Raw genomic sequence first — 22,554 nt, forward strand, 5'->3', positions numbered from 1 at the left:
ATCACGCAGAGTGGAGCCGTTTGAGAAACCCTCCTGGGACAGTCAGTGGGCTGCGAAAGAGTTTTTGGATCTACCTCCTTACTCCTTCAGTGGCAGAACCAGGGACAAGTGAATTAATGGTAAAGTAGAGCATCTTGTCCCAGGTGCGGCATTATACTCTTCCCTAAAAGACTGGGCTCCTGCCCTGCAGGAGCCCTCCACATCCTGATCTGAGCGTTAGAATCTCAGGGTCCTATGTTTCCCACGTGTCCAATGGTGCAACCCAGGCCAAGGGTCTCCAGGGAGGAGGGCTGACGTGCAGGTGTGCTCGTGTGTGTGCTTGCATGGTCATGAGCATGGGGCTTGGGAGGGTTGAGGGAGAGGAGACCCAGAAGGCACCCTTATTACTGCTTGCTTAGAGTCCCGGAGGAAAGGACATTTGTCACGATCGCAAACACAATAGCCAGTCAAAGCTTTGTGTTCCCAGTCTCATAAATTGTGGGACACATCACAGTGTATTGGTTCCCTGATAGTGGAAACAGTCCCAGAGAGAGAGAAAAATCTACCCTCTCCATGTGAGGACGCTGTGATCTCCCACCCCAGAACTTGCTGTTTTGTTGTGTTTGTCCTGACCGCCATCAGGCCTGATCAACAGCAGCACCGAGAGTCCCCAGGCCGGACAGACAGAGGGGAAGAGCCGTCAGTGGCCTCTCCCTGCCGCTGCACACGGAAGGGACCAGAAGGCTGTGTGCGTCCGCGTGGTGTGTGTGGGGTCACATCCTGACCGTGACCCTTCCATCTCCACCCATTTGTGGCCTGATTCCCGGCCACATCACAGTCCTTGTATGTAGGTTGACATGGGCACCTCCTAATCAAACACCACAAAGATGGAGGCAGAGTCGCCCTCCACTGCTGACACTTTGGGGGCTCAGTGTGACCCAGGAGTCAAGAAACAAAGAGACAGTGACCGGAACACTGGAGCAGCGCCCCCAGGACCTGGCCTGGCCACTGCAAACAGGAGCCACAGTCCCACTTCCTACTTCCATGGCCCTTCCCCAGGCTTACTGCATCCCCAATCTAAGGGAAGCTTCCAGAACAAGATAGTACTAGTCATTTCCTGGTAGAAAGAACACTTATTTGAGATTCCTAAAAATGCTTCAATCTTTTGTTTCAGACAAGTGCGAGCAAACTCTCAGGTGTGTTTCATATTGTAAGGACGGAGTCAGGATGCACTACTCCTGTTTAGCCCATGACAAACTAGCGTCCGGAAGATTATTCTGAAAGCCGAGCCACCTTGCACCTGGAGAAAGGACTCCCTCTCTCCTCCTTTTCTCTGCCAACCCCAAAGCGCACATCAGCTTGTCTCCGCGTGCACTGAGGAGCAAGGCTTCTCTGGGAGCAGGCAAAGACCCAGCAGAGCGGCCCCAGAGTCCCACTACAGTGCCCAGGCTGCAGCCCCATTCCCCCATCCCAACCTCCTCCAAGGTTATAGAGCTTCTCTAAGGAGGGCACATGCTTGTGGTATCCGTGGTCACGTGGGACCCCCAGACCCAACCAAGATGGCCCTGCCCATGGCTTCAAGTCACCAAGATGAGCATGCTCAGAGGGAAGCCAAGACCCATGGCCCTCCCCTTCCAGGCCAGGCTTGCTCACTTACCTCCAAGGCCCTAGGGAACTTGACTATGGGCTCAGCCCAGTGGGTGATCTTTAGTCTGTAGTTGTTGCAGTCGGGAATAATCATGCAGCCGATGTTCCCCAGCTCTGGGTAGAAAACTTCAAGGCCCCTATGGAGAGAGGGAGATGGTCAGCCCATGTCAGTTCTGGAGGAGGCTGAGAGCTCACACCGTTCAGTTGTGCTGTGGAGAATGTGGAGTAAGTGGGATTGAATCCTAGGCCTGCTACCAACTAGTTGTGGTCACTATCTAGTGTGACCAGTGTGTGTTAAGAGTTACTTGACCTCTTGGTGCCTCAGTTTGTTCACCTGTAAAATGGGGACATGGACCGTACGTACTGATAGCGCTGGCGTGAGTTGCGAAGAAGGCGATTAATGTTTACAACGAGCCACCAGTGGTCAGAAGACGCGAACGGTCATCTGTATTTACTCCTCAGGAAGAACATACATCTTTAGGCAAACCTGGTCAGTGTCTTTAAAGTAGGATTGGGTTTATAAGAACAATATTTACACAGTGCTTTCCAGGAATGTTTTCTTTACATCAAGAAAGGTTTAGCAAGTGCGCACAGCCTTCTTCACGGGTCCAGCCTTCGTCGACCCTAAACAACCCAGACCCCCTCCAAGTCCGGCAATCGTCCCTGGTAGTTTCCCTAACCCACTTCTCTGGGTCATGTGTCGCCCGATAACCTAGATCCTCGACCTACTACTCCCTGTACTTTCAGAATGCAAATGTCTCCTAGGGGGTAAACTCTCTGGTCCCTAAGACAGTGGGATGAATCCATTTGTCTGCTTTTTCCCTGAAAGAGCTGAACAGCATGAATGCTCTAAGAATCCTGTTCCCCTGGAGGGCTGTTCCCAAAACTCCATCAGGATTAGCCTTAAGGGCTCACCTGTAACCAAAACTCAGGGATGTAAGCCAGGCTGTCAAACTGATGTTTAAAAAAAAAACAAAAAAAACCAAAATCTTTTAACCAACTTTTTTTTTTTTTTAAATTTGCCCTTCCTCTCTGTTTCGCCATATTTTTTTAAATCACCAAGACCCAGGGTCTCGGCAGGGTGCATTTGGTTAAGATGATTCACAGACAGAGAAAAGGTGGGTCCTCCGCCTTTGCCGAAAAGCCCAACGTGGCTGAGCAGCTCCACAGCCTGCCAGGGGTCACCCAGAGCTGGCCACGATTCCCTTGCTGGGGGTGAGGCTGGGAGGAGGCCCAGTGAGGAGATGCTGCGGAGAGCAGGGGCTCCCAAACTCTGGATCTGTGAGGAAGGCCAGGACAGCCTTCCGGTACGGAGCCCCACATTCCGCTCCATTTCACCCTTTCAGTGTCCCCCGAGGTCCCACCTTGGGCGCTGGCAGCCAGAGCCTAAACCCCCGGCAGGGGCAGGACGCTTCAGTGGGCCAGCACCCCGAGGAGCCTCGGGCCGGTTAGCTCAACTTCCGGTTTGCTCAGCTCACTTGTTTCTTTTACCTCTTGGTGAGGTTATAGTAATTCCTTTTGGAGGCCATGGTTTTGATTGCTTTTGAACAAGTTTTAGGGATGGGTTTTCATTTTTCCTCACAACAACATTTTATTTATTATTACTTACTATTATTATTATTATCATTATTTTTCAAGAGAGAGTGGCCCTGCGTAGCCGGAGGGGCAGAGACAGAGGGAGAGAGAGAATCCTAAGCAGGTTCCACACTCAGCACGGAGCCCGACATGGGGCTCCATCTCCTGACCCTGAGATCATGACCTGCGCCGAAACCAAGAGCCGGAGGCTTCCCTAACTGAGCCCCCCAAGTGCCCCAACAGTAATATTTTCAAGAACTTTTGGTTTGGTTCGGCCATGACTGTCTGACATTGCACCTAGCAAGGTCTAAGGCCAATAGAGGGGACCCTCTGCTGGAGAGTCAGCACACAGCCCGGAACTGGGAAGGGCCAACAGCCAGGAAGGAGGGAAACAGAGGACCCCAGGGGCCTTCTCCAGGGAACAAATGGGTTTCCTCCTTTTATCCTAGTGGAATTGCTACAAATGTTAAAACAGTTTAGCAAAAGCAGCCAGCTGACGTCCCATGAGTGGGCCTCAAGCGGCAGAGCGGCCCCTGGAAATGTAGGCACCAGGAGACCAGGGATTGAGTCCGTGCTCCTGGCCCTGGTCACACCATGGGGCGCTGCCAGCCCAGTGTCTGAAAACCTCCCGTCGCCCCACACGGCAGGCCAGGCCACGGGGGCACGTGTGGGCCTCTGTCCCGTTCAGCAGTTTTGCCAAAGACTTGGATCAGGACACAGAAGGCAAATCTGTTTAATTTGTGAGAGTCACAAAGTTGATTAATAACAATGAACAAGTGGGTCATTGATTAAAACAGATGATCCAATCAGCCTCAAAAAAAGATCTGGACAAGCCTGAGGTGAATGAATTGAAAACTGAATTGAGTAAGAAAACACTTTAGCACCTGTGCCCTCTTCCGGCTCATGGGGTGCCTCGCACGGGGCACGTACCCTCTCCACCCCCAGAGGTGGGGCACTTCCTGGTCAACTTCACAAGGACCTGGGAGCGCCGAGGGGAGGGCCGGGGGGCTCTGGTCCCAGAGCGGTCGCTATCTCGCATGGCAGAAGAGGCCGGGGGAAGGGAATGGATCAGGAGCACAGCACACATAGTATTTCATTCCGTAGGATTCCTCAGAGCAGCCGTGGCTGTATTCCCCTCCCCCAGATGAGTAAGTGGAGGCCCACAGAAAGTGAAGCAACCCGCACAGGGTCTCATTGTTGGCGAACTGAGGGGACGGGGACATGGGTGTGGCACACAGTGTCCGTGATGCCCCCTCCCCCCCCGAGATCCCCGCCTCCTGGTCCTGCCACCTGAGTGTTACCCCTCCCCTTGAGTGGGGGCTGGATTTGGTGACTCGCTTGGAAGGGAGAAGGTGGGGGTTAGGGTTAGCAGCAGCAGTGGGACGTCACTTCCAAGATTATGTCATAAAAAGACTGTGGCTCCTCTCACATGCCCTCCCGCTCAGCCAGGCTCTGGGGAAAGCATCTGTGGTGTGGCGAACAGCCCCACGGAGAGGCCACCCGCAGGCAGGGGACCAAGGCCTGTCAACAGCCACACGGGCAAGCTCCTGGGGAGCCGAGCCCCCCACCCCTGCCAGTCCACCCCCTCAGATGAGGCCGCAGCTTGAGGGCAGCCTCCGGAGAGGCTCCAAGCCCCCGCTGCCCAGTGGAACCCCACCCGGAGAAACCAGGACACAACAAAGGTGAGCAGCCGCTCCGTGTGGGGGATCTGTGCAGGGAGAACTGCTCCAGTAGCCTGTCTGACAGCCTCCCCGGGGAGCAGATGCGCTTCTCCGGGCTTCTGACGGGATGGTCACCGTAAGAACTGGATCAGAGGAAAATGGCTCCTTGCCTGTCCCTGCAGAAAAGGCTCAGAATTCCAGCGGCCTGTGAGCGAGGAGGACAAGAGGCCGTGGAGGGGAGGCCAGCTTCACAGAAGTCTGAGGGGGCTCGCTGGGCACCCCAGCCTCCCTGCATGGTTCTCAGGGTCCAAGTGTGGGGCGCCAGCCTTGGAAAAGAGCAAAGGGCTGTCTCCAACCAACGTCCCAGATATGGGGTCCAGGAGCCAGGCCCCTGGGGAAGAACCAGGGACAGAGGAGGGTGCCCAGCTTAGAAGAGCTGCAGGTGAAGGAAGAGTGTGACACCCCACCGCCTGAAGGACCAGCAGGAGGCAGAGAAACTGGACTCCTCCGATGCAGGGTCCCGGGACAAAACTAGGAGTGCGGTGAGTTAAAGAGAGGCGACCGCCACCTTGAGACGGGAGGGGACGCACCCTGTCAAGGACAGAGCTTCCAATCCAGACCGGAGGCTCTGGGTTTTTTTGTTGTTGTTGTTGCAGACACTGAACATAAGTCCTTTTTTTTAAGAGTGAGAAAGAGTACGCAGGCAGTGGAGCACAGGGGCAGAGCGGGGGAGAGAGAATGTAAAGCAGGCTCCATGCCTAGCACAGAGCCCAAGGCAGGGCTCAATCTCACGACCCTGAGATCATGACCTGCACTGAAATCCAGAGTCATATGCTTAACCAACTGAGCCACCCGTGCACCCCTGAATCTCAGTGTTTTTGTCAGTCTACTCAGGCTTGTCTTGGGGTAGGTAAGATATCACTGCGGAAGAGCTTTTCTTTTAACAGTGTTTTCCTACTGCTTCTCCGGATAAATATAATTCCTCTTCTAGATTCATACTCTCTGGTATTAAGGCCTAAATTTACAAATTCTCTTTTAGACTCCAAATACCACAAGGGGAACGGATTCTCTGGGGGCTGTCTTGGCAAGGGGAGGAGGCTGAGCTGAGCAGGTTTCTTGGGGGGGGGGGGGGGGCGGGTCTTAGCACAGGAGGTACTGACCCCAGAGGTCTGGCATGTCCACAATGTGTTGTCCGTTAGTGATGGCCTTTTACCAGCAATAAAGACAAACCTTTTGCAGTGATGGCTTATAATGAGACAGTTCCTACCACGCAGCCCGAGTGCAATAAGTTTGTGTTTCTCAGACTGGGGGTCTGCTGGTGTATTCTAGGCAGTCCTGAGAAGAGCTCCTGAGAAGGATTTAACTGCAGTTGCCCCTCCCCGCAAACTCATAAGCTGAACCCCAGCCCCCAGTGTGAGGGCGTCAAGAAGCAGGGGCCTCCAGGGTGTGCTTCCACTAGGCAAGGGCATGGCGAGAGGATGGCTATCTCTGAATCAGGAAGTGGGTTCTCACCAGATGTGCTAGCACTTGCAAAAAGGAGGAAAAAGTACATTTCTGCTCTTTGTAAGGTGCCCTGAGCTGGCATTTTTTTAGAGCTGAGGGAAGGCGACTAAGAAAGCTCCCCTTCCCTTGAGTTTGAGAAGCTCTGCCCCTGCATGAAGGTCAGCGGCCAGAAAGAGTGTTTGTTGAGTGCAGAGTCAGACAGAAGGGGCTGAACCCTGGCTCTGACACTTGCAGGGTGTGGCACTGCTGTAGACTGGTTATTTAATCTCTGGAGCCCCCTCTTTGGCTGTGAGGATGCTGATACACACGTCGGGGCTCCCTCCGTGCCCCAGAGTTCTCAGGCCACCGGGACACCGGTGTGTGTGTGTGGAGGGAAGCCTACAGCGCAGAGCCAAGGGCAGCTGGGGCCCCGGCCGGTCGCCGCCAGGGACCGTACACACACAATCACTTTCTAAGTGTTCTGTAATGAATGTGGGAAGCACAGAGGCATTCTGCAAGGGGGCCTGATCGTGGCTGGCCCAGCCCACCTCCCCAGCTCATGGGAACTCCATCTCCTGCCTACCTGAGTAAAATGGCTGCCGCCCCCAGGAAGGTTCCACTCTGCCGAGCACCTAGAGGCCTGGAGCCCACATGTGAGAGGCAGCCACTGTTTCCTCCTCCTCCTACACAAAACTTCACCCACAGTGGTTTCACCAGAGTTTAAAAAAGGTACTGATAAGAATGCGTACCATCTTTGGCGGGGGACAGTTTCAGCTACATAACTTTTCAAGGGAAAACCTGTATTTATCTTTCTAGAAGTCACATTAGGAGGAATTCAAATGTACACAAGGAGACCAAGTAGAGAGGAGGGTTCTTCTCTACCCTCTCACTTCCAATGGCTTCAATGGGATGCCAGTCCCATCAGCTACCAAATGGGCAGAGAGGGTTGGCGGCAGAGTGGCCCGGGGCCGCCCTCAGGATGAGCCACGAGTCCAGGCCAATCAGGACTGGCTTTTCTAACTGGCGGTCCATGAGGAGAGAGCTGAACTTTGACTCAGGCAGGGAGAAGCTTCAGGAAGAAGCCCACCCCTGACGCCCGGCCTCTTCTCTAGACAGCACCCAGAGGCCACACTCCCTAAAAGACCCACCTGTCACACACTCCTGGGGCTTCATCCCTGGAAGGCTAACCATGGCCTCTCACATGGGAGAGGCCCTCTGTCAACTGCCACTGTTCTTTAAAATGCTACTTTGCTGGGGGGAAGGGGGCAGTCTGGGCTATGGAGAGGGATGGTCCCTCAGGGTCCCAGCAGAGAGGGTGAGGGCAGCCTCTCAGGTCTGGAGGTCCCGGGGTATGAGGGGGAGCTGACCAGACCCGTATACCCTCTGGGGCTGGGAGCCCGCCTTCCGGAAGGCGGGAGCCGTCTCCGGTGCCTTCCTTAGGCTGTCCTCCATCCAGGTGTTCTCCCAGCCTCACTTACTCTCCGCCAGTCCGCAGGGGCTGCCTGAGGAGACAGTGCTCCCTGGTTCAGCAGACACGCCTCCCCGCGATCTCAAGCCCCGTTTTGACCTGCCTGCTTGCTTTCCGGAGTCCCGCCCGGCCTTACTTGCAGAGGACAGCATCGGCGTCAGACAGGGGCTCGTACAAGCACAAGTCGCCTTCCTCCACATCTCTGGAGACCACCATCGTGAGACCGAGAAACAGGGCTGCCACGGCCAGCCTCATTGTCCAGTCCGTGGACACCTGGAACGAAAGGAACTTTCAGAGCTGGGGGGGCTCTCTGCAGGGGGCGCCCTTCTCACCCTGCGTGTCCCCACCCCGGGGGCCCACTTGGAGGAACAGAGACCACTGGTAAGCAGAAGGAGAAGGGCAGGCAGCTGCCTGGGCTCCAGCGGCCAATCTGCCACCAGGACACGGCTACCTTGGGAGGATCTGGGCCTACTCCAAGCCGGACTCAGTTTGCAGTCCTGGCTGGGGCCCCGCCCCTGTTGGAGCAGGGCTTTGCTGGCCACTAATCTCGGCGCTGGGGCAGAAGGGCTTACATAAGTCTCTCTTCCCAGCAATGCGTCCTGTCCCTGCCGCTCGCCCTGTGTGCAATCAGCTGGCCCTAGGCCAGGCAGCCTTCTCCTTTGGCTTTAAGGCAAACCCTGGGAAGCCAGTGACCCCAGGCTTTGGGCTGGGGGGGCAGGAGCACGGGTCCTGTGGTGCTTGCGAGAGCAAGACCTTGATCGTCTCTCTAGGAGCTGCGGTCTGGCTGGGCTGAGCCCTTGGACAGCGCTGCGTCCCCTGCCCACAGTTCTGTGCCACCTGCCTTGACAGCCTTGGGGCTGACGGATGGTAGGTGGACCCAGGACACAGTGACCCTGTGCAGGAGGGGCCACTGCTCTTGGGGCCGCCCTGGCCCCGAGGACAGCTCCAGAGGGCCAGCTAAGGACAGAAGGGTCCTCTGACTGCACCTTGCCGCAGTGCTGAACTCAGCACTCTCCCAAAATAATAGTCTCTGGAGAAGAAGCCAGCAGGGCTGCTGGGGAAGAGGGCAGCTTGCGGTGCAGGTTGCCGGCGGCACTGGCTGAGAGGAAGGGGGGCAGCAGCCTGCAGGAAGTTGCGTGTGGGGCTTCCATTGGAACAGGAGAGGGCAGGGGGGAGATCAAAAGCAGTTCTCCCTCTGCCTTTCCAGCTGATCTGCTCCCTGTCTTCTCTGAGATGGGGTGTGGGGGTGTGCTGGGGGCTGTTCTACCAGCCGGGAACCGAGGATGCCTGGGTTCTGCTCTGAGCCCCCCACCAGGTTGCTGGGGTGGGAGTTTGGGGGGGCCTATGCCTCACTAGGATGTACCTCTTCTCCCTCTCAAAAACAAGTGAAATACCCCGTCACTCCTGTGCCTTGTTAAGGAAGATGAGATCATAGCCATGAAGTGTATGCAGCTTGAGCTTTAGAGAAACTATTTCGAGCATCGCTTGCTTTCCAGCTGAATTCCTGCTTCCAGGAGCCCGACTTCTAGCCAAAAGCCCTTCTTTGGGGCAACAACTCAGATGTGCTTCTCAATAAGTAGAGTCCCTGATGTATGGCCAGGGCTCCCCAAAGAGGACTCTCCTTCCCAAGGTCATTCCCTTACTGGAAGTGTCTCCTGGTAGCCCCCGCCTCACAAGATGGCAGAGAATGGGATAGGACAAACTATGGATGGAAGGGCCTCAGGCGGGAATGGCCCTCACCGAGGGAATGCTTGTTATTTACGCAGAGTGTAAGTACTCTTCACAGCTTCTTCCATGTGTTCATTCATTCATTCATTCATTCATTCGCAATCTGTCTCTCCAGCGAGTACTGAGCACTCCCACGTTCCAGGCCCTGATAAGACAGAGTGTCAGCAGGGTCCCTGTTCTGGAGGAGCTCGCTGGATAGCCAGAGCCACAGGGACGATGCTGCCAGCGTTGGTCTTCCAAGGCCAAGAGCCTCTTGCCTTCAAAGTGGCAGCCACTAGAAAAGCCAGAACTTTCCTGAATGCCAATCGCTCTTAGCACCAAAAAATGGCTGTCTGGAGGTGGGGGAGATTCCCCGGGATAGAGTTGCTCCTGCCAAGCCTACCCGTGTCAGCAATTCTTCCTCACTCAGTATGAGCCAAGCTTTTATCACTGAATCCTCTTGATAGGATCCTCTGAAGTACGTACTGTTGTTATCCCATTTTACAGAGGAGGAGACTGAGGTACAGAGAGGTTTGCTGACCTGGACCTTGGTCACACGGGTTGTAGTGGCAGACCTGGGATTTGAACCCATGCCATCTGCCTCCAGACTCCCTGCTCCTTAACCACTCTCCTCTACTGCCCCCTCTTGGAGCTTTGCTGTCCCCTGTCTTTCCCCTATTATTGTCCCCCTCCATTCCCTTTGTTCTTCGAATGAAGCCCGGAATCTCCCACTTAGCCCATAATGCCTGCCTGATCTGGCTCTTTCTGCTTCTCTAGCTGTGACTCTCTACTCTCCACAGCTGCGGCTCAAGGTTTAACTCCAGCTCAGGCCGCAAGCTCCTTCCTGCCCCCAAGGCCTTCCTACGTACCTCCTTCACTTCCGACTCCCTTTTGGTGGATAGTTGAAATGTCGTGTCTTCAGAGAAATGCCCTGACCCCCAGGTTCCGTTCAATTCCTGTTACACAGAATTGTAGCTCCTTATTCTTTTCCTGGTTCTTAAATGCTTGTAATGGATTATTTTGTAATTACTTACTTAGAGATTAGTTTATCGCTCCCTGCCCCCGTTTCCACAAGCTTCTTGGGAGGCGGTACTTAGTCTGTATCCAGCATTCCAAGCACAGTCCCTGGCATTTCTAGATGCTTAATAAATGACCGCGTGAATGCCTGACAAACCGGCCGCCTCTGTTTCTGATAGTTCAGTTTTCCCGTAACAGCTCCTAACTCAATAAACAACAGCAGGAAGTAACTGCTCAGGTTGGCCTCAGGCCCTGGATCCCTTTTGCTTATTTATCTAACCTTCTCCGGCTTGTTCTTGTACAGAGAGCTCCGACAGAGCGCAGTGGTTCTCGGCATTTTCGAATCTGATCTTTCTCTTGGGGATTCACAGAACTTCACTTCCTACAGGGAGTCCAAGATCTGGGAACCACATTCAAAGCCCGGGAAGGCACAGTGTCCCCTTCCCACTGCCAGCCTGCTTTGCTCCACGGCCTTATTTCTGGAAACTTCCATCTCTCGATCCCCAGGTAGCCACCCTGGGAGCCCCCTTCTTTTCCTCCGGTCATCTGGACTGTGACCACATCCCAGTGCTCTCAGGGAAGCTGAGCCTGTTGGGCTTCCCAAGCCGCCTCGGTCCCTCTAAACCCCGGAATGCGCCGGGCAAGGGCTCCTTGAACACTTGGCCCCTCCTGTCCCTCCCTCCCTCATGACGGCCCAGGTGTCACCTTCCTTCCCCATCCAGACAGGTGCTCGCGCTTTCCCTCTCTCCTAAGCCTTTTCACCTGCGCCCTCTGGAATCTCCGAATCTACGGTGACTCCCTCCCCCTCCCTCCTTCCCTTCACTCTACATATAAAAATTGAGATTTATATGCCATAAAATTCACCCGTTTAACATGTACACTTCCGTGGTTTTTGGTATAGAGATCACTAAGGGTTGTGCAACCCTCACAAAGTCATGCAACCACCATCAGAACATTTTCATCACCCTCAAAAGAAGCCCCGAAGTACAACGCATGAGCAGTTACTCCCCCTTCCTTCCTTTCCCAGACCTAATCTACTCTCTGCCTTTGTAGATTGGCTTTTTCTGGGTGTTTCCTATAAATGGAATCATACTACAGTTGACCCTTGAACAAAAGGGGGTTAGGGAGGCCAATTCCCTGTGCAGTTGAAAATCTGTGGATAACTCTTGACTGCCCCCAGATTTAACTACTAATAGCTGACTACTGACGGGGAAGCCTTACTAATAGCATAAACAGTCAATTAATCCATATTTTAACACATATTTATATGTGTTATATTCTGTTTTCTTATGATAAAGTGAGTTAGAGAAAAGAAAACATTATTAAGAAAATTGTAAGAGGGATGCCTGTGGCTCAGTGGATTAAAGCCTCTGCCTTTGGCTCAGGTCATAATCCTAGGGTCCTGGGATCGAGCCCCACATCGGGCTCTCTGCTCAGCAGGGAGCCTCCTTCCCCCTCTCTCTGTGCCTGCCTCTCTGCCTACTTGTGATCTCTCTCTCTTTCTCTCTCTCTCTGTTAAATAAATAAATAAATAAAATTTAAAAAAAGAAAAGAAAAGAAAATTTTAAGAAAGAGAAAATATACTTATGGTGTGGACTTTCGAAAAATTGCATATAGGTAAACTCATGCAGTTCAAACCCACGTTGATCAAGGATCAACTGTGTATGTGTTCTCTTGTGACAAGCTTCTTTTGCTTAGCATGTTTTCAAGGTAATCCATGTATCAGTACTTCATTCCTTTTTATGGCTGAATACTTTTCCATTGTATGAACACACCACATTTTATTTAACCATTCAATACTTGGTGGACATTTGGGTTGTTTCTTCTTTGGGTCAATTATGAACAATGCTGTTATAAACATTTGTATACATTTTTGTGAAAATACCCTATGAACTTTCTTGGCTTATGCCCAGGAATAGAATTGTTGGGTTGTATGACAATTCCATGTTTAACATTCTGAGAAACTGCTCCAGTCTTTATTTTCTTGACGGTGTACTTTGATGCACAAAAAGTTATAATTTCAATGAACTCAACTGAATTTCAATCAAGTCCAATTTATCTATTTCTTCTTTTGTTGTCTATGCTACTGGTGTCATATTCAAGAAATTAGTGCTAAATCCAATGTCATGAAGCTTTTCCTCTATGTTTTCTTCCAAGAGTTTTCCAAACTTAACTCTTACATTTCCATCATTGATCCATTATGAGTTAATTTTTTAAATATTTATTTATTTATTTTAAAGAGGGAGAGAAAGAGAACATGAACAGGGGGTGAGGCAGAGGAAGAGCATCTCCAAGCAGATTCCCCGAGTGGGGAGCCTGAGATGGGGCTGGATCTCACCATCCATGAGATCATGACCTAGGCAGAAATCAAGAGTCAGAGGTTTAACCAAATGAGCCACCCAGGTGCCCCCTCCCCATTGTGAGTCAGTTTTTGTATGTTGTGTTAGGTAAAGTTTCCTTTTTATTCTTTTGTATGTAACTACCGAGTTGTCCTAACACCATTTGCTGTAGGCTTTGCTTTTCCCACTTCAACTCTACCTCTTGCCATAACCAGAAAGCTCCTTTTCCTGAAGTTCTTCAAAGTGTGGAATGCTCAGTCTCCCACCCCCAACATGACTCAGGGCTGGGCAGTAAGGTTGACTAGCACCTCATTCCACATTACTGTTTCTATACTGTGACTCCTCAACCCTCTTGTCAAAATCTATACTTCTTGAGGCTTACTCCATCTGAATCAATCCTAGTTGGTCTTATCTGCCTTCCTATCACTCCTTGCTCACTGAACGCACTGCTACTTGGCATGGAAACTTTTCCTTGCTCCAAGACCTGATATTAACCCAGAGTGGCATCCATATCCATGGAGATACCTCTTCCAACACCTCTCCCTCCTCTTCAGCCTCTTTTCTGATGGCAACTTCTTGGACACTGTCACCTCTAAAAACCATTCCATGCCTAAAATCTTAAATTCAAGCAGCCATCCTGATATCAACCTCTAGTTCCTTTGCTCTCACTTTGTTACTCTCACTGCATCTACTCTTCCATCTGATTCTGATCTCCAATCCATTGACCACTGTCCCTTCTCCTTACCTATTCTGACTTAATTCTCTCTGGTGCCCAGTTTCCTGGGAATCTTTGCTTCTACTCTCCACTTGCCACCATCCTCAATTCCTTCTTCAATTTTGAATCCATCTGCCTGATCCACGAGGCACCCTTGCTGTTCCCCACTCCCACCTACCTTCTCAGTACCTTGTGCCCTCTACAGACCCCAGAGCAGGGGATGGGGAAAAATATTGTGCTAAACGAAAGAAGCCTGTCACAAAAGACCACATATTGTATGAGTCCTTTTATATGAAACATCCAGAACAGGAAAATATATAGGGATAGGAAATTGATTCATGGTTGCTTAGGCTGGAGGTGGGTGGATGAGTGAATAGGGGAGATGAGGTTGATATCAAAAAGGTACGGGGTTTCTTTTAGAGGTGATGAAAGTGTTCTATGGTTACACATATCTGTAAATATACTAAAAACCATTGACTTTTAAATTTTCAAAGTCATTAAATTGTACTTATTTAAATTTACTGTAAAATTTGGTGAACTGTGTTGTATGTGAAACATATCTCAATAAAGCAATTTAAAAAAAGTCCTAGAAAGGGGAACCCTCCTACACTGTTGGTGGGAATGCAAGCTGGTGCAGCCACTCTGGAAAACAGCATGGAGGTTCCTCAAAATGTTGAAAATAGAACTACCCTATGACCCAGCAATTGCACTACTGGGTATTTACCCTAAAGATACAAACGTAGTGATCCAAAGGGGCACGTGCACCCGAATGTTTATAGCAGCAATGTCCACAATAGCCAAACCATGGAAAGAACCTAGATGTCCATCCACAGATGAATGGATCAAGAAGATGTGGTATATATACACAATGGAATACTATGCAGCCATCAAAAGAAATGAAATCTTGCCATTTGCGACAACATGGATGGAACTAGAGAGTATCATGCTTAGCAAAATAAGTCAAGCAGAGAAAGACAACTATCATATGATCTCCCTGATATGAGGAAGTGGTGATGCAACATGGGGGCTTAAGTGGGTAGAAGAAGAATCAATGAAACAAGGTGGAATTGGGAGGGAAACAAACCATAAGTGACTCTTAATCTCACAAAGCAAACTGAGGGTTGCTGGGGGGAGGGGGGTTGGGAGAAGGGGGGTGGGGTTATGGACATTGGGGAGGGTATGTGCTTTGATGAGTGCTGTGAAGTGTGTAAACCTGGTGATTCACAGACCTGTACCCCTGGGGATAAAAATATATGTTCATAAAAAATAAAAAATTAAAAAAAAAAAAGTCCAGGTGACATCAGCAAAATTATGGGACTGGGAAGCTCCAAGCTCTCATTCTTTCATGGAAACTTCAAAATACATACATGTATACATACTCTAAAACAAAACCAACCAATCAACCAACCAACCAACCAACAAAACAAACACACAAAAAAACAGAGCTAGGAGCTTTGGTAAACTGTCAAAGATTGGGAGCAACCAAATAAATGCTCAATTGAGAAAAAGTTGCCTTCAGAATGATAAGAAATTTCATGGCATTTTCACATGTCTTTGCCCCCACACCCTCCCCAACATGGTTCATTCTTGGTTTGGAGGATACTGAAGCCCAGTTACCAGTTTCCTCTCTCAAATCAGAGGCAGCAAAGCAGACCTAACTACAGTGTTATAATCTATCTACGGACTGCCTGAAGGACTGGTTTCTGTCTGGTCCAACTCAGGTCTCAGGGAGGTTAAGGTGTGGGTATTGTTTATGAAAGCTGCGGGAAGACTACAGACCTGCAGATATTTAGGGCAAGAAATTATGGGTGGAGACATATGAAAGATAATATGGTTCCAAAGAGAAGCTAGGGTGAGATTCTTGGGGGATATTAAGACATTTAAAAGAAGTTGTGTATATGGGGGAACTGAGAAAGTCACATTCAGATTCAGGCGAGACACATGCTCAGAAAAGACCAGTGAGGATCTTAAGTTCTCATCTGGGGCTGATCCCTGGGCCCAGAGCATGCCCAGCTAATTAATAAATGTCTTCTTTAGCCACAGTCAGTCTGCAAAGACTAGGAAAAGTGGTTGTTTCTCTCAAATACACAAATTTCAACAACAAAAAAAATCACATAGAACAAGAAAATATAGCCATTCAAAGGAATAAAATAAGTCGATATAAACTATTCCTGAGGAAGCTCACACATAAAACCCATTAAAGACCTTAAAATAATTGTCTTAAATAAAAACAAGAACTAAAGGAAATCAAGAAAACAATATATGAACAAAATCAGAATATCAACAAAGTATAAAAATGATGAAAAGGAACAAAATTAATTCTGGAGCTGAAAAAAGAAAAAACTGAAATGATAAATTTACTAGAGGGGTTCAATAGCATATTTGAGCAAGGAGAAAAAAAGAATCCAAGAATTTGAAGATAGGAACACTGAAATTATTGATTCTAGGAGCAGGGGCAAAAAGAAAAAAGCATGAAGAAAAGTGAACTGAGCTTAAGAGATCCATAGGATACCATCAAGTAGACCATCAAGTAGACATGTATTATTAGTTACAGAAGGAGAAAGAGAGAAGAGGGCAGAAAGATCATTTGAGAAAATAAAGGCCAAAACTTCCCAAACTGGATGAAGCATATGAACCTGCAAATGCAAAAAGCTCAGGAAATGCCAAGTAGAATAAACTCAAGGACATGCACACCGAGACACATAAAGTGTTGAAAGACCAAAAAAATGAATCTCGAAAGGAGCAAGAGAAAAGGGACTTGACAAGTACAAGATATGCTCCGTAAGACTGACAGTTTATTTAACAGAAGAAAACTTGGATGCCTGAAGGCATTGGGATGATATACAGTTCACCTATAAACAACAGGGAGGTTAGGTACACTGACCCCCATAAAGTAAAAAATCTGTGTATAACTTTAGACTCTCCCAAAACTTGAGTACTAATAACCTACAGTCCTTACTGATAACATAAACAGTTGGCTAAGACATAATTTGTATAGTCTCTATATTATATACTGTATTCTCACAATAAAGTAAAATAGAGAAAAGAAAATGTCATTAAGAAAATCATAAGGAAGAGGGAAAAAAAATACACAAATAAGTGGGCCCGTACAGGTTAAACATATTGTTCAAGGGTCAACTCTATTTAAATTATTTAAAGAAAAAACTGTCAACCAAGAATTCTATATTCAGAAAAAAACTGTCCTTCAAAAATCAGGGAGAATTAAGACATTCCTAAATAAACAGAAACTGAGGGGGTTCGTTGCCATTAGATATTCCCTGGAAGAAATGCTAATAAGAGTCTTTCAGGTTGAAATAAAAGGACAGTAGACAGTAACTTGATGTTAGGTAAAAATAGAAAGATCTCAGGTAGAGGTAAATATATGGGCAAACATAAAAGACAGTGTTATTTTATTTTTTCTTTGAAACTCCACTTTTTAAAAAATTGAATTTAAAAGTAATTATAACCTTTTGCCAGTGTACAGATATATAAAGACATAATTTGTGACATCAGTTACATAAAATAGAAGAGTGTAGCTCTATAGGAATAGAGTTTTTACATGTGATTGAGATTAATTGGTATCAATTCAAATTATATTGTAATAATTTCAGGATGTTTTATGTGGTGTTCATGATACCAACAAAATATACCTACATAATATATACAGAAAGAAGTATGAGGGGAATAAATACAAATTCTTCCAGAACATTAAAGTGGAGGGAACACTTCCTAGGTCATTTTGTGAGGCTAACATTATCCTGATACCAAAACCAGACAAAGACACTACAAGAAAGGAAAACTAAAGACCAATATTCTTTATGAATATTGATGTAAAATGCTAGCAAACTGCATTCAGAAGCATATTGACAGGACCGTACAACATGACCAAGTAAGATTTGTTCCTAGAATGTAAGAATGAACAACATGAACATATGAACATCAACCAATATAATACACCACATTGACAGAATGAAGGAAAAAATCCACAATTGTCTCACTGGCGGCAGAAAAAGCATTTGACAAAATTCAACAAGGTTATTATATGTAATATAATATATACAATATAGTAATTCATGACCTTTTTAAAGATTTTATTTACTTATTTTTGTAAGAGAGAGAGAATGTGCATACGTGGGCAGGGAGGGGCAGAAGGAGAAGCAGACTCCCTGCTGTGGGAGCCCAAAGAGGGAAAGTGGGACTTGATCCCAGGTCCCTGGGATCATGACCCAAGTTATAGGCAGAACTTTAACCGACTGAGCCACCCAGGCGCCCAGTTTTTGTTTATTTGTTTGTTTGTTTGTTTGTTTTTTAAGATTTACTTGAGAGAGAGAGAAAAAACAAGCCGGTGGTGGGCAGGAGCAGAGGGAGAGAGACTCCAAACAGACTCCACATTGAGCATGGAACCCAATGCTGAGCTTGATCTCATTACCCTGAGATCACGACCTGAGCTGAAGCAAGAGTCAAATGCTTAAATGACTGCACCACCCAGGCACCAACAGCTTTCTTGATAAAAAATCAAGACCAAAACCAAAGCCAAAACCAAAACACTCAACAAATGAGGAAGAGAAGGAAATGTCTTCAATATGATAACAGCCATGTGTGGAATACCCGTAGCTAACATCATACTCAATGGTGAAAGACAAAAACATTTTCCCAGAGATCAAGAGTAAGACAAATGATTAGTATCTCAGAGCTACCATGGCACAGATTGGGGGGCTTAAGCAATAAAAACTTATTTCCTCACCATGAGGAGTGATTACTTAATGGTTACAGATTTTATGTTGAGGTAATAAATGTTCTGGAAATACATAGGGTAATAAATGTTCAACATTGTGAATGTAATCAGTACCACTGTATTGTACTCTTAAAAAGAGTTAGAACAGGTTACACCTGGGTGGCTGCCTTCGGCTCAGGTCATGATCCTGGGATCCTGGGATCGAGTCCCATGTCAGGCTCCTTGCTCATTGGGGAGTCTGCTTGTGCTCTCTCTCTTTCTCTCTGACAAATAAATACAATCTTTAAAAAAGAGTTAAAAGGATAAATTTTATGTATATTTTAGCACATACACATACCATAGACATCCAAGGAACTGGTGGTCTATAGAGCCCACTTTGGAAGCGCTGACCTAATCTATTCTCCTTACTGTATAGACCACTTGATCAGCCTCTGTAGCCTATTTTGAAAATACTCCCCATTGGCTGTGCTTTCTTCACCCTAAGGCCTTTGTACAAGCTGTTCTGTTTGCAAGGAGAGCCAATTATCTCCTGATCCATGACCCCTATGGCTAACTTTTGCTTATCCTTCAGATGTTATTTAAACATCAGTAAACCTTCCTTCAGCGAATCTTCTTTAATATCCTCTTATATCCACATATAGTCTCTGCAATACTTCCACCATGATAGTATATATCGGGCCATTTTTATTTGCCAGTTACTTGTGCTTATCTATCACTAGAGAGTTACCTTCATGGGGGAAGAACCACATGTGTGCTGTGAATTGCTGCATCTGGCACCTAGCACAGTGCCTGAGAAACAGCAGATGATCAATTACTATTTAAAGAAGGAAGGAAATAAAGGAAGGAGGAGTGGACATTGACCTGAAGACCACATCTCCACCTCCACTAATTTAATCGGTGTCTCCCTTGGGTTCCAGGGACAGTATTTGCTCATTCCCTCAAGAGCTTTCACTGCTCTTTCTTCCTCTTCTTCTTTTTTTTTTTTAAGGATTTTATTTACTCATCAGAGAGAGAGAGAGAGGGATATCATGAGCGAGCACAGGCAGACAGAGCGGCAGGCAGAGGCAGAGGGAGAAGCAGGCTTCCCACCAAGCTAGGAGCCCGATGTGGGACTCGATCCCAGGACACAGGGATCATGACCTGAGCCAAAGGCAGCTGCCTAACCAACTGAGCCACCCAGGCATCCCTGCTATCTTTCTTCTGTTTTAGTTTTCTGTGCACATATTTTATCCTGTGAGGGCCCCATTTGTTTCTGTGTCCCCCATAGTACTTTGAATATAGGAGACACTTAATAATTAAATGAGTACCCACATTCAAAAACAATAGTCTGACCTTTTGTTGTCCTTCATATGCAAAGAGTAGGAAAGGATTGCAAAACCTCCCAAAATGCACCTGAGCCATCCTTTAGTGCTCAACTAAAAGATGTTGCTTTTATGCATGCTTCATTTCAACTGACCGATTTGGAAACTGTCTTGGAATGTAAAACTATCAGAGTGTAGTTTCTTTCATTGTTATTTTAAGAAATGCTTGCTTTGCTTCTATCACGTTTTGAATTATAGATCTTTAAATTATCAAACAGAAGTTCAGGAACTGGTGGTGTTGACAGGGGGTGGCGTGTGGGGGCAGTGGTAGAGAGAGCTGCAGAGCTGAATTTTCTAGCAATAACATTTCAAAAGAGTGAGGAGACCAAGAAGAGTGTCTATGAGATAAGCCCAGCCATAGCCCCTGAGCCAACCACTCATTTTATCCAAGGGTTCTGCTAGACCTTCAGCTGGAAGCTGGGGGCTTGGGCCACTTCATTCCGAGGACACAAGGTCTTCTTTCTGGGAGTCCAGCTTATTGGTCTCAGCAACCAATTATTGACCTAATCAACTCACTGCCTCAGCCAGATGATGTATTTACTTCATCCACAGAATGGAAAGGCCCAGATAAGCTATGAAACAGGGGTGTTTCCCAGGTTCATTGCTGCCCTGTCGTCCTCAGAGGGTTGACTATTCTGTCTGTCCTCATGGAGGTGAGCATTGAATGTAGACCCATGAGAGCTGCACATTGCCCTCCCCTCCACTCCTTTCATTCACAGATCTAATCTCTGGTTCTGTCCACAGGTCTACATATGGGAGGAAATAAGAATTCTTCCTTGGAGGGAGAAATTAGGACCCCAACAAAGGAATGAAACTTCTTAAGTTTGTTGGAAGTAAGGCTGCTCTGAACTGAAATCAGTAATGGTAATCCCAGTCCAGGACTCCACTAGTGAGAAACGTGTCAAGGAGCCCTTTCTAGGAAAGTTAGAGAGGTGAATGATGCTCAGACACAAGCTTGTAGAAATGCCATGAGTAATGGCCTCAAGTCAAATGAGGGTTAAGAAATCAGAAATATCCCCTAAGCACAAATTCTCTTAAATTCTCCAGGCCACGGTTCTTGTCCCTGAGAACTTCTCATTCCCTCTGTCTCTCTGTCTGGCTGTTGCTGAGGGAAAGTCCCTGCCTCCCACCAACCAGGGAGAAGAGCCCTTATCACTCACTTACCCAGAGCACTGTGGGAGCTGTTGGGTGGTGGCTGCAGGAAGGTGAGAAATCTTGGCAGTTTTCTGGGCTGGACAAGGTGGGGAGCAAGTTCCCTCCAGGGTGCCCCACAGTTTGGGCCCTTAAGGCAATCAGGGTCTGCCAGTGTTGAGAGTATGGGAGTTTTAAGGGAGGTTCCTGGAGTGCCAGGAGAGGAGGCAGCAGTTGGCCGTTGGGGAGGCAGTTGGAGAAAGTTCCAGGAAGTTCCAGGGAGGAGCTAAGATGCAGCATGGGTAAGAATAGGTAAAGAAGAATGGGTGGGTTTTCTGGCATTCCCTCTTCCAAGGATTCTAAGGTGAAGAGCAGAAATCACAGAGACGGTTCTCTTACCATTCTTCCTACCTTTCAAGATAGACTTTGAAACAGGGAGAAGAGGCACCAGGGATGCACGAAGAGAAGGCTGTGGAAGAGTGAAGAGAGAAACCATTGAGACCAGAGTCCCAGAAAGAGATAAACAGTGTAGAGCAAAACTCACATCGACACCAAGAGGAAAGAGGTAGGATTGGGAAGCTTACCTGGGGTGAAGCAAGAGCCCCTTTTCCAACAAGTGTGGCCTGGAGCCTGAGAAGAATGCAGAGGAGCAACATTTGTTCAAGCCCAGGATCTGCCAAGACTGGGGAGACTGTTTTCAGCAGCTGACATTCTACCAAAATGGGCAGTTGAAGTTCCTATAACAGGTGATTGGGCCCTGGGCAAGTCCCTGGTTTTCTGGACTTGGATTTCCTGCTGTTTTAAATGACCACATCTGGGATCACAACCTTGATTTCCTTCTGGAGAATTCATCTCAGGAAATTCAAGGAGTCAGTGGAAATCTAGACATCCCAGATAGATTAAGTCAGAATCTCTGAGGGTAAGGTCTAGAGATCAGTTTTTTTAATTAATTAATTTATTATTTTTAATTAATTAATTAATTAATTAATTTTATTTATGTGTTTATAGTAGGCTCCATGCCCTGTGTGGAGCTCAGTGTGGAGCCTGAGCTCGCAACCCTGAGATCAAGACCTGAGCTAAGATCAAGATTTAGATGCCCAACTGACTGAGCCACCCAGAAGCCCCGACATCAGTATTTTAAGCGTGCTTCTCATGGGATTCCAATGAGCAGCCAGGCCTGAGAATCACTGTTTTAAACATAGATTGGTGACAGGCATTTGCCAGATGCTGAAGGTACAAACATGAACAAGGTTCAGACCCTGCTTCCGATGAGCCCACAGCTGAGCAATGGGCATAGGCATCAAAACAAACTACAATGACAAAACTGCCCACAATGTGTGGAGGTCAGCGGTGGAAGCATCCCCGGGGCAAAGAGGAAAGTGTTTTAATTGTGTGTTTTATTTTATTTTATACATTTTACGATGGTTTGATGTCTTGAGGGCCTTGCTGGCTGGGGAGAGATGCCCCCTGCCCTTCCAGGGCTAGCTGCTTCTTAGGGATCATGAACAACTCACCTTGGAATGCTCCTTTCATATGCAAACCAACAACCTAGCGTCCATACGCCCCAACAACCTTTTTATCCAGCCGTCACCCACCGAACCTGTACCCCCCTGCCCTACACCACCCAGAGCATGCTGACTTTATTCCAACTAGCCCTAAGCTGTTTCCCTGTTTCACCCCTTCCTTTCCATGGAAAACACAATAAATGCTCTGGGATGGGCATTTCCCTCAACCCTC

General features: G+C 48.0%; 1 protein-coding gene across 1 annotated transcript in view; it reads right to left on the bottom strand.

The window, feature by feature from the left end:
- Positions 1–21,132, bottom strand: part of PEBP4 (phosphatidylethanolamine binding protein 4) — a 209,759-nt gene extending 188,627 nt beyond the window's left edge. Inside the window, exons 1-3 of the mRNA XM_032332160.1 lie at positions 20,851–21,132; positions 7,949–8,085; positions 1,637–1,763 (exon numbers count right to left, since the gene is read on the bottom strand). Coding sequence (XP_032188051.1) covers positions 1,637–1,763; positions 7,949–8,085; positions 20,851–21,117 — 531 coding nt within the window. The 5' untranslated portion in view covers positions 21,118–21,132. The remainder of the gene's footprint in view (positions 1–1,636; positions 1,764–7,948; positions 8,086–20,850) is intronic.
- Positions 21,133–22,554: the final 1,422 nt, after the last annotated feature.

The sequence above is a fragment of the Mustela erminea genome, chromosome 2 (assembly GCF_009829155.1).
Source record: "Mustela erminea isolate mMusErm1 chromosome 2, mMusErm1.Pri, whole genome shotgun sequence".
In the NCBI taxonomy this organism is placed as follows: domain Eukaryota; kingdom Metazoa; phylum Chordata; class Mammalia; order Carnivora; family Mustelidae; genus Mustela; species Mustela erminea.